Genomic DNA, 17,880 nt, shown 5'->3' with positions numbered 1-17,880 from the left:
ACTAAAAAGAAGTACCAAGCTTTCATGGCTTGTACTGCTGAAATTTGTTAATAATGTACTACATATAGAAGACACGCCCTTTTTCTGAGTCTTACTCTGATGTCCTATCATGTACAGGTCATCAATTTTTAAAGCTTCCACCCGCACGCATTCTTTTATGGCTTCCGAATGAATAATCTTTACAGCAGCTTGTGCCTTTTCAATTGCACGTTTTATTTCCCCTTCATAATCGAAATCTTTAATAGCTGCAGACAGAACTTTTTTATACTTCCCCATTCTCTCTATTACAAATACCCAACCCTCACCAACTCTAATGATGCCGCAGTTCATAGGTGGACTAATCTCCTCGATTAAGTGCAACTCTAATGATGCTGCAGTTCATAGGTGGAATAATCTCCTCGATTAAGTTGAGGTGGATCGATGAAAACAAACACCGAAATGGTGGGATAAAAGATCTCGACGTGAGAAGATGGGGCAGAAGATCTTCTCAATTGCCATACAGAAATACAGAGTCTTTTTGTAAGCTCTCATGGTATCAAAGCCAGATCTAACCCTAGCCACTAATTTCTACAATCCTCTTGATGCATTAATCATATATGTTTTCATTTCTACAATCCTGTCGCTGCACTAATCATCTCTGTTTCCATTCACAACTAGCAACACTTGTACTCCACCCATACACATTGTACATGTTCTCTCATCTTGTATGGATTTCCATCCACAACTATTGCATTATGTTTCCTAAAGTACAAGACTGAAAAATAATTTGCTATATGTAGAGTATTCTATTGTGATGATCTCACCTATTGGGCTACTTACTGGTTGACACCTTGATCTGACACACTCAACCTACCTGATCTGATGAGCCCTAGAGGAAGAGATCTAATATTTTCATTGATCAATTCTTGTTGATGTGTGGTACTCTATTGTTGTTGCTTCAGATATTGTGTTGTATTTCAGATCCATTGTTGCAATTCTTGACCCACCATACATTGTGCTTTGTCAGATATAACAATCCACTTACGTTCAACAACAGATTTTTGTATCTTCTCATGATGCGTGATAGATAAATTCTTCTTTTTAGTATGGATAGGTTCGATACTTTTCAAGTTGTTCACATCAAATTAAATGGATCCAGTTATGCTTATTGGACATCATTTATGCGTAATGTGATTCATGGCACAAAGGATTGTTGGGCTATACTAATAGAACTGAGACTGCGGAGCCATTATGATCGATTTCCCTAGTCATGTTTATCCATTCTAAAGACTTGAACAGTCTGTCAAATTACATAGTTAGTAATGTTGTTTTTTCTATCCATTTGCTATGTGCAGGATCGAGGCTCCCAAACGAGAAACGACCCCTGATATTTGTTCTGTTGTTTTTTCTATCTATTTGTTATGTGCAGGATCGAGGCTCCCAAATGAGAAACGACCCCTGATATTTGTTCTGTAGCTGCTAGGGTTTTGGAAAACCCTAGTGCTCTTTTCTTTTAGTGTTTCACCATGCAATCCAGCACAAGTTCGAGCCTCTCAAAGCCCATGAGGTGTCCAATGGCTGAGTTCAATTCTAGAAAGTCTTCGTCCCTCCGCACCATTACACGCCCTTGAAGAAAGCATGGATGGAAATCTACACCCCCATATACGAACAGATGAATATCAACATCCATATGAAAGAAAGCATGGATGGAAATCTACACTCCCATATACGAACAGAAGAATATCGACATCCATATGAATTGCAAGGCTCGAAAAGTGGAATTGAAGACAAGACCAGATACTCCACCTATGGAAGTGTGCGGATTTTGTCTATGCTTTCATGATATCATTGATGCGGGGCGTCAAATTTTAATGCATTTGGATGATGTAGTCAATGTTATGGACATTTGGAGAAATAAAAAAGATGGCAAAATCATAAATACTTAATGACATTAACCAATCAGCTCCTTAACCATTGATTTTGGTGTCCATCGAGTGAGGAAAGCTCGTGAATAGTTGTAGTATGATATTTCCCTCCACATGAACGACTTGGATTACCCATCATATGAACAAGTGTGAAATATGAAGACCCACTTCCGTACGCTTTTCAACTTATCCGTTTAGGCTTACCAATTCTTATAGGTGGACTACATTTAAACATAAGTGTGGGTTATACAAAATTTAAATCTAGATATATAACCATCAATCAATCATCAAATTTTGTTCAATTATTTGCTTATAATCATCTCCATATTCACAACGTAGTCTAACAGGTCCCTCCAAAATTGATGAACAGATTCACTAAACTCAAGAGAGTAGACCCCACTTAGCCACCTGAACCAAAAGCGGTGGCTTCCACGACCTGTAACAACCTCCGAGTAAAGGAGTTTTCAAATTAGAAACATCCTGTTTCCACTCCCGCCCGAGGGCCCAACCGAACCTAGAACTTTCAACAAAATCTACACCATTTAGCCCATGTAAGAGGATGATCACAGCTGTTCCTCTACGTACCTTCCATCCTCATGAATTATGCAAGGCACGGCATTCAAAACCATGTTTTCCGCATCCCTGAGCAGCAACAGAATCGGGAGCTCTCCCACGCAAACCCAGCACTAAACCTGGTTTGAACAGGCTTTCTATGACTATAACAAGCCGTCCGTGTATTCCTGGGAGAATTCCGACTCCTACCAACGGGACGCGGATTGCGTCCTACCCCCGCCCGGACAGTAATCCGTTGAGGCAGTGCTCTGTGGGGCCCACCCTGATGTAAGTGTTTTATCCACATCGTTTATCATTTTTCTCATATAATTTTAAGATATTAACCAAAAAATGAGTCAGGTCCAAGGCTTAAGTGAACCACAAAGTGGAGATTTAACGTTCACCGTTAAAAACTTCTTTGCAGCTGTAAAAGTTTCGGATCAAGCTGATATTTCTGTTTTCACCTCATCCATGGGCATAGGTTGGATGGTAAAAAAAACCATAACCGTAGCCCTTAGAAAGGTTTCAACGGTGGGTGTCATTATCACTGCAGCTTCCTTTGGTGTGGTCTACTGGAGGTGTGGACCTGCCTCATTTTTAGAATCAAACCAGAAAATAGATGAACGGCGTGGATAAAACACTTACATCATGGTGGGCCCACACAGCCCTACCCGGACGGATTACCGTCCGGGCGGGGGTAGGACGCAATCCGCGTCCTTCCAACAGGATAGGAGTCGAGAACATGGAGGTGAATACGCATCTCCGCCTTTCTTCCCGGAACCGAGCCGCACCATGCGGAAGTTCTTCCGCACAACCATCGACGGTAGGACCCCCAACCTTCAATTTTCCACGTCCACAAGCTCATATGGGACCATCCAAACCATCCACAATAATCTGAGCAAAGGGAAATGTAACGGCTAAGATTCTGCCATTACAGGCAGCCATCTTCCTCACCAAGAAACGACAGCCGCTGATCTTTGACTGACCACATAATGGAAATTTAAAACGATCATTATAGGAGTCTAACGACTATCATCTAAACCCTGAAATTCAACCAAGATCGGACCATTAAATAGGAAGCAAGTACAGATCAAGAAAAGAAAGGACAACTGTTTCCGCACGATGGTTGTGCATGGTTTACAACCGTGTCGATCCGACGGGTTTCCTTATGAGAAAAGGAAGCGTCTGTAAGCTCTACAAAAACCCTACCTCATTGGGAAACCAGATCATATGCAATCAAAGAAAGAGAATTATTAGAGATTACGTGAGAGGGTGAAAAATAGAGAGAGTGTGTGGGTATTGCTCGCGCATCAATCAGCTACTCACCGAGTCATTGGCGTGTTTTTTTTTTTTTTTTCAGAGGTGAGTTGATTTCCCATATTGTTTTCCAATTTTCCTTAGCCGGTGTTCGATTCCATCCAACTCTAAATTTAGAACACCTATTTGTAGAATTGATCCATAGCGAGTCGAACTGAGTCAACTCATCGCAGAGTAGTGTTGCTGAACTCGAACTATCAGGCTGAAATTTATTGAATGAGGTGAGTTAATTATCCAATAACCTAGTTCAAGTTTTCTAATTTATTCATTATTTAATGTAAACCTAGGTCTACATCTATACTTTAAAAAAAAACAAAAAACAAAAAACAAAAAAAAAAAAACAAAAACAAAAACAAAAACAAAAACATAAACAAAACAAAACAAACAAACAAACAAACTTTTAATCCTAACTATACAATATTGAAATCTAACCATATGAATTATTTTAAATATGATAGAATCCAACCTACGCCTTATACATCAAGTTCTGACAAATATATCAGGTGTAATCGGGATTTGGGAAGAAAGAGATGAGTTTTAGGCTTTCTAAATTCGTTCCTAAGGATTTCAAGGGCATAGCTTAGGCTTGTGAAGTAGATTCGAGGCTTGTTTGAATTGGTAATCTCTATCTCCCGTAATTTTTGCTTTCATAATGCATTACTCGTCGCTTTGTACACTGTGGTTTTTCATCGAAAGGATTTTTCCACATAAAATTTGGATTGTTTGTGTTTGGACTTGGTTGTGCGATTGGTGGTTGTACTTTACTTGATTCTTTTCTGTGTACTTCCGCGGTTCCTAAATAGTGAGGCCCCTCTTCTTTGAGCTGACATGGTCTACAACACATTTATACTTAAAACAGCCAAAGCCTTTGGGGTGACCATGTAGTGTATGTAAAACACTCCACCCATGAGGTGAATAATGCTTACTGCAGAAGAAAACAAAAACAATCAGCTAGATAGGAATACTTAGAATATGAGACATTGATGGGAAACATTGTAAAAGTACTCCTAAAACTCCAAGTTCATGCATTGTGACCTGCTTGAGTCTTATATCCGGCTGATTTTGTATCTTCCCTTCATCTCGCCGAGTCGCGCCTAACAAAGAGGTTCGGCCCAACACTTTAGTTCTAGAGACCCAAGCCCAATCCGAGCTTGACAAGGGCCTAGCACAACAACCCTAAGCCTCAGCTCAAAATTTTTGATTTGGCCCTGCTCAAGCTGCCCTGAAATTTGATAAATTCCCTATTTCCCACTTGCATGTTTCTAATCTATCTATTGATCAAGTGGGCCACATGCGTAAAGAAATAAACACTTAAGAAGAATGAAATTACAAGGATTTACATTCAAGCTGATGCATGGGTTGCCTAATCAAAGATAGATTAGAATGTCTTATTTGTAGGATACATGACATGCAAATACAAAGACAAACCTAGATAGGCTAGGTTAGGTCCGGCCGACTGCTGGTTCAAGCTAAAATGACTTGAGCCTAAGCTAGCCTAAAATTGATCAAGTGATACATGTCGAGTTCAAGCATGGCCGGCCTTATTGGACTGCCCGACGCATTCCAACCCTTAAACCTAATGCTCTCTCTCTCTCTCTCTCTCTCTCTCTCTCTCTCTCTCTCTCTCTCTCTCTCTCTCTCTCTCTCTCTCTCTCTCTCTCTCTCTCTCTCTCTCTCTCTCTCATTTACTAGATTCTCTTTGTGATTTACATGACCTACCAGTCGAATCATGTTATTTCTGTGATTTCCTCTTATATAAGTTTGATATGATACACACACTACAAGAATGTTGGGCATATCCGACGCTTTTTTAGCAGCGGCCCGTCACCAACTGTCGGATGCCCGGTCGACTTAATAAATAATTAAAAAAAAAGCCCTATCTCTCTCTTTACCTGTCACTCTCTCTCCCTCTCCCTCTCCATCTCGTCTCTCCCTCTCCCTCTCCCTCTCCATCTCCGCCATCTCGTCTCTCCCTCTCCCTCTCCCTCTCCATCTCCGCCATCTCATCTCTCCCTCTCCCGTCCTGGATCTCTCTCCCTCATACTCTCTCGATCTCTCTCCCTTCCTCTCCCTCCGCCTCTCGATCTCCCTCTCCTCCCTCTCTCTCGATCTCTCTTTCCCTCGTTTTCTTCGACTTGTTGTTCCTTCTTCCATCCGTCTTCAACAATCAAAGAAAGTAGAAGAAAGAAGAGAAAATCGAAGGTACTCTCTCTCCATCTCTCTCCCTTCATCTCTGTCTCTCTCACTTCCCATTTTGATTATCAAAATTTGGGAAGCTGCCATCCCAATAGCAGCCATATCCGCCGCTGTCCATGGCCGCTGACATCTGCATGTTAGTTGTTTGAAGAAACGCTTCAACCAATAACGTGTACCATTGTTGTACATTTAATCTCTCTGTTTCTTTCATACTTTTTTGGCCCATCCATAAGTGGACTAGCATGATATATGGGAGGGGAACAATCAACATAGATCCACCTCATTAAAGGCAGTGATCCCACACATTTACCACTTTAGACCATGTATTAAAATGGAATTTCTCACTCCGTTTTTAGTATATGATTGATTTTGTTAGTTTTTTAGGGCAACTCAATTCTAAGGGAAGGATTTGCTATGGATAAAGAGTCGTTTGGAAAGAGAAGTTTCTATGGTGGGTTTGGCTGAATTCGTATGTTGTTGGAGTACTGTTAGTTTTTTTTTCTATTGATTTTGTTATTTTTTATTTATTTTTTTTATTTTTTATTTTTTTAAAGTTTGAGTACTGTTTCTGTTATGGGTTTGGCTGAATTCGTGTGTTGTTGGATTTTTAGTAACAAAGTCTGATTGAGTTTACTTTGATTCTCTTTTTTCCAATTCGGTTTTGAAATTTTGAATATTAGAGAAGTGCTACTGTGATTTGTCTGGATGTATTTAAGTGACTATTTTGTGTATTCTCTACACCATAATGATGTCTTTTAGTTTACCTTTGCTAATCTATTGCTCAGCTTTTCTGGGCGGGGCAGACTCCTATGATAGCTCACTACCATTTAGAAAATGGTGGTGTCTCTACATCCTCAAATTTGGCACTCATGTACGTCTCTCCTATCCAGATCATCAGGACTGTGGGCACACTTTGGATGGATCATATCTCTAACGCCACACTGATCAAGCAACCCTACTTGTCCAATTGAGGGCGAAATGAGATGGTTTCTATCATATTTTCAGTGTAGTTTTTAGGATTATGCTCCGCCAGCAATTCTGGATTGCCATATGGCGGTGCCATGTGCCATGTTGAAGTGTCACTACTCACCACCATTTTAAGTGGTGAACTATATGAATCTACCCTTCTGGGTGGTGATGCATGATGCATCTTTTTGGTTTCACTGGTGTTAATGGTTTAGCAAATCCACATCTTAGTCTAATCCGTTTATAGATTGTCAGATTCTAGTTTCTTTTTTTCTTTTTTTCAAATGTTATTTTTGTTTTTCTTTTAATTGTTGTTGTCATTTTGTGGTGGAGCTTTTTCTATTTTTGAATTGTTGGTAGTGCTTTGAACTCGGATACTGTTTCATTTTCATTTCTCTAATAATGTTTCTTATCAGGTATGAAAATACTGTGTATTTTCTTTTTAATGTAATTGTGCATGTTTCTGAATGGAGCTTGCACTTGTTAGTATGAGGTGGTTTTGGTTCGGCCTCGAAAAAGGCGGGACTGGGGTTTTTTGCTTCTTTTACCAATACATTTTCTTTTAGCAACATGTATCCAATCACCAGTGTAGTATCTAACATGCATTTAAATTTTTGGCTAGAAAATTTTCTTCCTGCAACTTTGCACGCTGAGTAATCGACCTCAGTCCGAGCTCTCCAGTTAGGCAGCAATGTAGCAGTTTGTCCTCCATGCTTGTAAGTTTTACCACTTTTTCAAGGAAGATTCAAAAATTAAGCATTCATAGATAAAATGAGCATTCCTAAAACATTTGTGTAACATCTATGTAGTCTCTGTGTGGCATGAGGCCCACCCCACTATTTGTGTGGCATCTAATTAACCTATCCAATAGGATTGCTCTATCAGAATTGGGGTTTTCGTCTTTTGATAATTTTCCAATTGGGTTATTTTTTCTTTTTGATTTGGATGCAGAGATTTCCAGTAAAATCCTTTTTTTATTTGATTTGGTGTTTTAATACTGATTTTGATCTTCTTCTTCTTATTGTTTTTTAAATATAGCTAACATATGCTCATTTGAATTCTTTATTTGCCATTTTTGCAGGATTAAGAAACACATCATTTGCAGGTTAGTTCTCATTACACAAACTGTATACGCAAGGCAGTAAATTTTGTTAACTTGATATGTGAAACTCGATTGCAGTTTATCTTTCAAAAGAATAGAGCGAGCCAAAAGACTTCCTGGTGACCCATGGGCTGAGTTATGTCTATTCCTAACTGAGCGGGCCAAAAGACCTCAACTAGCCCAAAGGCCTAATGACTAGGCACATCCAAGCCTACCATTCTTGTAATATTTTGAACCTTGGTCGCCTCTAAATACGTTATCAAAACCGTTGATCTGATGGGCCTCAAATGGGTTTGCTGTATGGAACTTCTATATTAAACAATTGCTGAACATTGTAGTATTTACCGATCTGGTTTTTGGGATTTTCTTCTTTCCTACTCAAAGTAGAAATGTTTATACAATGATTATCAGCTATTCATACAGCGAACACACTCATAAATGGCGAAATCTGGATTGAACTGAATTCTAAACAAAATGAATTGTAATTTTCACTGATTTCTTTAAAACTATAATTTGATTTTGGGTTTTCAAGGATATGTACATCTCATAATCCAAGCACATAAAAAGAGCCTGCGGCCAGCATTGCCATGCGAGAAGTCGTTCTGTGTGAAAGGTGGCCAAGCTCTATTGTTTTACAGTGGAATCTTCTTAATGGCGTTGGGAGTGGGCGGGATTTGAGGGGCTTCCAGCTCTAGGTGCAGATCAGTTTAACCAGAAGGATTCCAAGGAGCTTTTTTTTTTCTTTTTTTTTCTCGATAGTAGGTACATTTTTTAAAGAAAGCTTAGGGTCTTTGTCTTCTCTCTCCGAAAGCTTCTCTGATGGGCGGGTGAATTTGAATTTCCTTGGAGTTTCATTCTCTCTGTCATTTTGGGGTACGCAATTTTGATTTGTGCAAAATGTGGTTATTGAAAGTGTCTTTCATGCAAGCAATGGATAATCTAGTGGAAATTATTTGCATCGATTTGGAGGTGGTTTGGCAGCTTGGATTTTGGCAATTTTGGTGCTTTTGAAGGAAATAAATATTCACGTGCTTCCCCTTTTGCAAGAATAATGGAGGGTGGTTATGCTCAGTGGCTTCTACAAGTAAAGTTGTTTTCTTATATTTCTTTGTACTTCACCATTTAACATATAGATTGTGGAACCACAATATGTTTACTTAGCAGCAACCATGTCTGAACAAATGTATTATTATTATCATCATTATCTGAATGTACATTGAAGGGTCCACAAATATTTGAATGGATTATCTCTAGTGTGCCCTTGGACCTAGCCGCTTTGGGAAATGGTTTCTTCGAAGTCTTCCCGGACACACAATGTTCACAAAATCAAAAATCAATTGGATAAGGAGTCTAACAGACTAGAACGTACTAGTCTTGTCATCCGATCATTTTCAATGTGACCTAACCTTGCGTGCCATTTTTGAGATTCAGATACTACAGTTTCATTCGACATAGCAGATAAAGCAAGAGGGGCATTATTACAATCTATGTCCAGAATAAATAAATCTGAAATTAAATTTTTTCATGCAAAGATGAGGTTATTTAGTCTCAAAGAAACTCTTGTCCCTGAAAATCGAATATCAAAACCATCAAATAATAACCTAGAAACAGAAATTAAATTCCGACGCATCTCCGGTGCATAAAGAGTATCACGGAGGATTATTGTTTGCCCCATGCACGTACAGAGATGGGAAACGTCAATCCCTAGTACGTCTTCGACAGTATTATTTCCCATATACACCTTGTAACTTGCCTTGGTTACAGGCCGAAATTCCTCGAGTCTTCGACGACTCTTCGTCACGTGCTTTGTTGCGCCTGAATCTAAAATTCACTCGTTAGATATGGTATCAACGGAAAGGATTTCAGAACAAACGCCTACATACAAAGTATCTAATGACTGAGAAATTACCGTCTTTTTATGGGCACACTGCCAAGCATAATGCAAGAATTTTCACAAACAAAGCAGATTATATTTGTCTTTTTCTACTTCTTCTTTCCTTTTCCCTTTTTGAGATTTGGAGGAGGTGTTGTGGTCTTCTGTTCTTGATTATTCTTCTTCGCCTTCTTACGAGCTTTGTACCGATTCTTATTAGATTTTCACTTATGGGTCTCTGCTACAGAGGCCTTGGCCGAACCTAGCTGAATTGCATTCATTTCAACCTCACGTACCGAGTGGTCACAAAAGTCTCTAAACGTAGTGATAGAATTAGTATGGTTCAGAATTCTTTTGATTTGGGCCCAAGATTTAGGTAAGGAATGGTGCATGGTTATAATCTTCTGATTTTCAGTCAATTTATATCCAACATTCCTAAGCGCACCTATCATTTGCTCCATCTTACGAATATGATCTTTGATGGGGCAGCCGACTGGCATCCTATACTCCTGGAATTCTAATTTCATTGCCTTAACTCTCGTATCTGACTGCTGCGCATAGGCATTTGTCAGTACTTCCCAGATTCCCTTAACAGTTTCATGCACTTCATACGTAAGTATGAGTTCTTTGTGCATAGTGCTAAGAAGGACATTACGAGCTAAACGATTCTGTTTTCGTCACTTATTGTAGCGAGTCATCGCAACCCTATGTTCTTGTAAATTTCCGTTTTCATCCAAGATAAGTTCTTCTTAAACTTCATCAAGTGTGTGAGATATGTCGTCCTCGTCCAGAAAGCATCGCACCGCGAGGGATCAGTCTTCGTAGTTGTTGCCATCGAAATGTTGTCCTTTCAGCTGTTCTGCGATTAACGCTTTGGTAGCCATTTCTACATTGGATGAGTATCACTACTTAGCTAAGATCTAAAGTATTGATACTAATCATCAGCATTTCTACGTGTTATACAAATTTTTAGAATATAAAAGTAGTCAACACATCTTAACAAGATCTGAAAGTCCACATACCCGAATGGGCGGTGTAGAATAATCAAGTTCTTTATTTAAGATGAAATTGGTACTTTTATAAAATTATGATTTTATAACATGCAACCTTCCATTACATGGTTGCATGCATCATTTGGTGGAGGAGAATAAACTCCCACTCAGGTTATGCACAACCTTTATTTTTAGGGAAGATTCTAGCACTAAGTTTTATAATTTCCAATGAAAAATATAAGGGGCTTAGATCTAAACACATCAAGCCAAATATTTTCACACATATAAACATCATCAAAAAGAAAGAAAAATAAAGTGCTAAGATATCAGGAGAGTTCTATCTTCACCTGTGATCATGATCATTAGTGATGGATCCGATCATTACCGTTAATGATCATTGTTGATGATGGATCATTTTATCAACATTGATCATCATGGTTGATGATCGTTTCGATCACTAATGAGCTCTAGATTAACAATGAAGAAGATATCATAAGGGAAACAACATTCTTGATATGTGTCCATCATCTCATAAGAAATATATATGATCAAATTCCAAAAAAAAAAAAAACCAGGATATCACATTCAGGTTGCAACATATCTGAATGTGGGCCACATAATTGTTTCGTAGATTAAGCATGAATTCATCATATATGTGCACTCGTTTTTCAACAAATCTACACATGTGGAATTGGCAAAACTAAAACATAGTTGCTACACCTGTACATCAGCGTACATCCGCCAACACGTATACACTAGCACATTGACCAAGTGCTTATTGTACTTCTCCAGTATAAATCCAAGCTCATTAGATGGATGGACGATTTGGATTCAACACATATCTAGTGAAGAGATCTGTGTTATACACGGATCAAATCCACATGTGCGGCTGATGTATATTACCACATGTGTTAAGTATAATACAACTTGCCAATGAGTGGTACCCACATGTGCGGCTGATATGTTGTACAGAACAATATGTGTTTAACCAACATGTGCGGCTGATGTTTCATAGTTCAGCGAACGTGTCATAGTGCAATATGTTGCTAACATGATTTACTGAGATGTACATCAACCAACGTTGCACGTGTACAGTAGCCAACATGTGAGATGTACATCAGCCAACGTGTCATAGTGCAATACGTTGCTAACATGATTTGCTGAGATGTACATCAGCCAACGTTGCATGTGTACAGCATGTGTTGCACACGGGCTACATATGTGTAAAACACACCAGCTAATCACGTGTTTCAGTTAGATTTTTAGCAGACGTATTACTGTAAACAATCTACATGTGCAACATGCTAATGTGTTATAGTACATCATGTAAACATGTTGCTGTTAAACTACATGTGTAAACAACATGCTAGCGTGTTATGATACATCATATAACAATATGCTGACATGTGTACATAACAACATGTCGATATGTGTACAAAAACCGGGTGTATAAAACAATGTATATACAAAACAACACGTGTACAAATACAAGGGTCTGTTTTGTACACATGTGTAAACATGGGTTTGATGTGTATACTTGCACATCATTCAAGTATGGTGAAATACGTCACCAACAACTTAAGTACACGTGGTGTAGTTCAATACAACAACAATTGTTGTATATTAGGTGATATGTACACGTATGTACTTCAATACAACTTATGTAAAGTACCAGAATGTATACATCCATGCTGTCTATCCATCTCGACGGCTTATTTTAAGGAATGCTTACAAAAAAAAAAAAAAAAAAAAAAAATCATATCCAATGATAAAGTGCTAGTAGATCATTTTTAGTTCATGCATTAATGGCTAAGAAACTGTCCAATCCGAAAATCAATTTGGCCACATTTGAACCTTATTTATTTAACCGTTGGTTAAAATTTTGGTATACATGAGGGGCCCACTCCATTGATATGGGGAACAAGAGCAAGATCTTAATCATTCATATGAAAATCTACCGTTGATATAATATTGTGTGGCCATAAATCAAGCATGACAGCTAATCAAGTGATTTAGATTTCATATACATCAAGTGCACCATTGTAATCTGAATTCTATTTTTCTTCTCAAGCCTAAAAAACAAGCACGCCGAATGGATGGACGTCAATACAGAAGCAATATTTCTGACTTACAGCCTAAAATCAAACATGGATTCTAATCCAAAAAGAAAGGATAGGCCACTTACCTTTTTAGATGAAAATTAATCAGAGATCCGCCGTTGAACGCTTTGATACCACTATTGGGAAGCACGGAAGGTGAGCCCTTAAGATCTGACGGTCTACACGAGTTTTGGAACCCTAACAAAGCAGAAGATTGATACTCTAACGGCCCGCCTATCTACTACTGGAGCAGATGGATCTATTCACACCTCTGATCCTACGTTATATAGTGGTCCCGGATTGCGATCTATGGATTAGATCGTCCTAAGGACAAGCCAAATGGACAGACTACTGTGCACAATGTATCTCTTTCTGTATACTCTCGGTATTACTTATGATATATCACGAGAGAGAGAGTCTCATCCTTTATATAGGAAAGGAATGAGAGATCGGATGAGATTGGATGAGACCATATCATCCGGTCTTATCCCTATCTCCTATCATAAATCAAATTCAAAGTTGAATTTGAAATATAACAGAGAAGGAAAAAGGCCGGAAGAAGCCTAAACTTGTGGGACCCACCCACTAGTGATTACTCACCAGTAGGCCCCACTGGCCTACGTCCACCACATTTCTACAAGAGCAGCGGTTTCATAACTCGTCACATCCTTCAACAGTTGCGGAAGATGAACATAATTGACATTGATCCAAAAGGCAGGAGAAGAATTATGTCGAGCGGTCAGCATGATCTTGATCAAGTTGCAGGTCGGATTGTTGTTGCTCCTTGAGTCCACATTTGGGCATGTGTGTTGCTGCTGTCATGCTTTTGGACATTATGGTAGCTATTTTTCGAGCATAATTTTGTAGGGTTGTTTTCAGATTCAGTGGGGGATATTGTTATCAAAGGATTTCAGTTATTTATTTATTTTTTGATGAAACATGGTTTTGGAATAGGATTTTTGTTATTGAAGCTTTAAGGAGTCACATCCTTGCATTTCAAACATGGTTTTGGAATAGGATTTTTGTTATATCTTCCTCTATCTCCCCAAAAAAAAAAACCCTGATATTTGTTCTGTAGTTGCTAGGGTTTGCGCTCTTTTCTTTTAGTGTTTCACCAACGAAGCCATGTCCTCCATCTCCATGGAGATCAAAAGGGTTTCTTCAGAGCCTAAATCTGGGTCTGGTCTTCCCCCATTAAAGCCCAAGTTCGAGCATCTCAAAGCCCATGAGATGTCCAACGGCCGAGTTCAATTCCAGAAAGTCTCCGTCCCTCCACACCGTTACACGCTAATGAAGAAAGCATGGATGGAAATCTACAAGCCCATATACGAACAGATGAATATCGACATTCGTATGAATCTCAATGCTCGGAAAGTGGAATTGAAGACAAGACCGGATACTCCGGATGTCAGCAACCTACAGAAATGTGCAGATTTTGTTCATGCCTTCATGCTTGGATTTGATGTCATCGACGCAGTTGCGCTTCTGCGTCTGGATGATCTCTATGTTGATTCTTTCGAGATCAAGGACCTCAAGACGCTTTGAGGTGAGCACCTCTCTCGTGCTATTGGGTAAAGGCAGTAAGACAAAGTTTGCAATTGAGAATTCCTCTAGGACATGAATAATGATCGTGGAAACTGTTGGACACGATGGAGGATTTGTGCAAATCCAAAACCGTATAAAGATCTTTTGAGCTAGCTGTGCATGCCGTGTATGCTAGCTGTGAGATTTTTCTAAGTTTAGTTTGCTAGCTGGGTGAAGATAAACAGTAGATATTTTTTGGATTCTTTTCTTTCTTTAGCTGCCTCTAGGATGAATCTAGACAGAGATAAATTAGTCATTTCATAGAATAAGAAAGCCTATAAAAGGCAGCAATACTGTAATACATTTTCATTCATTCCAATAAAGCAACAATCTCTCTTCTTCTTCCAAAAGTTTCAGTTTTTTTTTTCTTTTTTGGTGGTTACAGCCACACATCAGCAAGAAGCTGGGTTTTAGACCCAACAAAGTGGTATCAGAGCCGTTAATCCTTGGGCCTCATCAGCAAGAAGCAGGTCCCTTACACTCCTTGTTTTGGGTCTGACAATACCCAACAACAAGCAGTAATAACAGGCAAATGAGCAGCAGCCTTCATCTGCAACCAATTTTCAAAATTGTTCAGATTGTTATGTGAAAACAACATCTGATTTTTGAGCGTTTGCAAGAATGTCACCTGCACTAGCAACTTCTCCTCCTTGTTTTGTTTTTGAAAAACCCAACAAACTTGTTTTGGTTTTGAAAAACCCAACAAGCAAAAAAAAAAAAAAAAATCAACCATTCCTTTTTAAAAAATAGAAAAGATGGCTAACACAATCCAGCCGCAGGTTCCTAAGTTATCAAAGGACAACTTTGAAAAATGGTGCATCCAAATGAAGGCATTATTCGGGTCACAAGAACTATGGGAAATCGTCACCGATGGGTATGAAGAACCATTACGGAAGAAGAAGCCGCCTTCACCAATAAAGAAAAGATCGCTTTAAAAAATCAAAGAAAGAGAGACAATAAGGCTTTGTTTCTCCTCTATCAAGGGTTAGATGAATCCACCTTCGAAAAGATTGCTAAAGCAATATCAAGCAAGCAAGCATGGGATACCCTTGGCACCATCTTCAAGGGTGTAGATCGAGTGAAGTGAGTTCGCCTTCAGACATTAAGAGTCGAGTTCGAAGCGACTCACATGAAGGAAGGTGAGAATATTACTAATTATTTTTCGCGTTTGCTTGTAACTGTCAATAATTTGAAAAGAAATGGTGAAAAGATTAAAGATGTCCGAGTTATTGAAAAGATACTTCGATCCCTCACAACCAAGTTTGAGCATGTGGTTATGGCGATCGAAGAATCAAAAGATATTGAAAAACTCTCCATTGAGGAGTTGATGGGATCGTTGCAAGTTCATGAGCAACGAATGCAGAAGAATGCCAGTTCCATACCGATGGAACAAGCTTTAGAATATTGTCATAGGATCTTTCTTGAACAAAGATTCACATCCTAGGATCTTTCTTGAACATAAAGGTTGCAAGAGATTCTCTTTGTAGTCTCATATTAGGATCACCAGCAGGTAAAGTCTATTCCAAACTTTGGGCGGTTACTGCTAGATTGGTAGAGAAGTTTTGATTTTGCATTTTTATTTCATCCATATTTGGCATCTGGTTAGTGCATTTTTCTTTCATCCATATTTGGCATCTGGTTAGTCCAATTGGGTCATTTGCATTATTGCTTATGCAAGATGTAATTTATTGGCGTGAGTTTGGAGGGCGGGTTTTTCTTTTCTTTCTTTCCTTCGGTTCAGTGTTCCAAATGAGAATTTTGATATATTATTTTGATATCTTAAAGCAGTGATGGGATGATATGAGGGCGTAGATTAACACAAAAATTATACGATTGTTTGAGAAGAAAATATTGCATCCTTGTGCTAAAAAAATTGTTATGTGCAGGATCCGCAGTCCAAAAATAATTTGATTGGGACTGGCTATATATAATTGGAGATCTTTTCGTTCTGGACTATCTGCATTTGGACATTTTTGTAGGCATGTTTCCCCTTTTAGACTACAATATATGATTTTATGTATGATTTTTCATTGTCTTCTTGACACTTTTTTGTCTAAAATTTTTGATCATGTAAAAGAATATGAACCTTGCAAACTTGCTAAATCTTATGCATTATCTTTTATTTATTGTATTTATGTTTCTTTTATGTTCTCTCTAGTGCATAGTGATGTTTGGGGACCTACTCCAATTTTATCAAAATGATGATCTTATTATTATATATCCTTTATTGATTATTATAACAGATATATCTCAGTGTTTTTTAAAAAAAATTATTATTATTATGTAAAACCATAGTTAGCTTTATGACTTAATTCACTTAATTTTATTACTATGTTGAAATCCATTTTTCAATTAAAATTAATGCTTTACGTTCTTACTTAGGTAGTGAATGTATGAGTGGCAAGTTTTAAAAATTCTTTTCTAAAAATTGCATTGAGCATCAACGCTCTTGGCCATATAGCCCTGAACAAAATAGTGCGGCTAAATGTAAAAAATTGCCACATTTTTTTAATTTCTTAGGCTATTCTTCTATCCACCAATGTTCCCAAGGCTTTATGGGCATAAGCTATTCGTGCCGTTTATCTAATTAATATCTTGCCTTTGTCCGTGACGTAGGGATGAACGTGATGAGGATAACTACTCCGAATCCACGGAGCTTCTCTAAACTCCTCACAGAGACTTCTCGAATCCACGAGGAAAGAAAGCAGAAAATAGAAATAAATTCTAATAAATTCGAAATTGATTAATTGATTAATAAAAATGAGTTCAAAACCCTTTAAATAGGGGTACCAAGCAATGGGAAAGAAATCAGAATCAAACTACAACTCAAACTCCTAGAATCCGCGACTTATTATAAATAGTAAACTTACTATTTATAGACGGTCGTGATGTCTACTAGTGTGCAAGGTTTTCGGCCAAAAATAATAAGTGTCCTATTTGGCTTCACCAAACCATTCTCCTAATTATTCTAAGCTCTTTTCACGTTGGGTGCAACTCCTAAAGCCCGACGGATGAAGAGTTATAATCAAACTAAAACTTACTATTTATAGTAAAAACAAAATTAAAATAGGGAAACGACCGTCGATCCAGGGGTTTTTCACAATTTCGGGTTGCGCAACCTGACATAGCCAGGTTGGTTGGCTAAAGTAGCTCGTTCTACCCCAAAATCATATATTTTACGTCAGATAACTCATTCCGGATTGCAAGATACGCCTGATCTAAGGTCCGACGGTCTGGATCACTTCTGTTGTCGACCGGGCCTTTTCTAATCCATCTTGGCCATGAAACTATCCGC

At 38.4% G+C, this 17,880-nt stretch overlaps 1 protein-coding gene and 1 long non-coding RNA gene across 3 annotated transcripts; both read left to right on the top strand.

Annotated features, from left to right (window-relative positions):
- Positions 1-5,745: 5,745 nt before the first annotated feature.
- Positions 5,746-9,048, top strand: LOC131218233 (uncharacterized). 2 transcript variants are annotated; one of them, XR_009157578.1, is made up of 5 exons: positions 5,746-5,975; positions 7,558-7,651; positions 8,017-8,040; positions 8,116-8,259; positions 8,570-9,048. It is a non-coding gene; the product is annotated as an uncharacterized LOC131218233 (long non-coding RNA). The 2 variants fall into 2 exon arrangements; XR_009157577.1 differs by lacking the exon at positions 5,746-5,975 and having other exon boundaries at positions 6,488-7,651.
- Positions 9,049-14,097: 5,049 nt separating this feature from the next.
- On the top strand, positions 14,098-14,560 carry LOC131218232 (uncharacterized). The gene has a single exon (XM_058212911.1). The coding sequence runs from the start codon at positions 14,127-14,129 to the stop codon at positions 14,544-14,546; it is 420 nt and encodes a 139-aa protein (XP_058068894.1). The 5' UTR covers positions 14,098-14,126; the 3' UTR covers positions 14,547-14,560.
- Positions 14,561-17,880: the final 3,320 nt, after the last annotated feature.

The sequence above is a fragment of the Magnolia sinica genome, chromosome 11 (assembly GCF_029962835.1).
Source record: "Magnolia sinica isolate HGM2019 chromosome 11, MsV1, whole genome shotgun sequence".
Classification (NCBI taxonomy): Eukaryota; Viridiplantae; Streptophyta; class Magnoliopsida; order Magnoliales; family Magnoliaceae; genus Magnolia; species Magnolia sinica.
This window is presented reverse-complemented; position numbering and strand designations above follow the sequence as displayed.

Coding starts and splice junctions, on each gene's coding strand:
- LOC131218232 (XM_058212911.1), top strand. CDS start 14,127: ATGTCCTCCATCTCCATGGAGATCAAAAGGGTTTCTTCAGAGCCTAAA.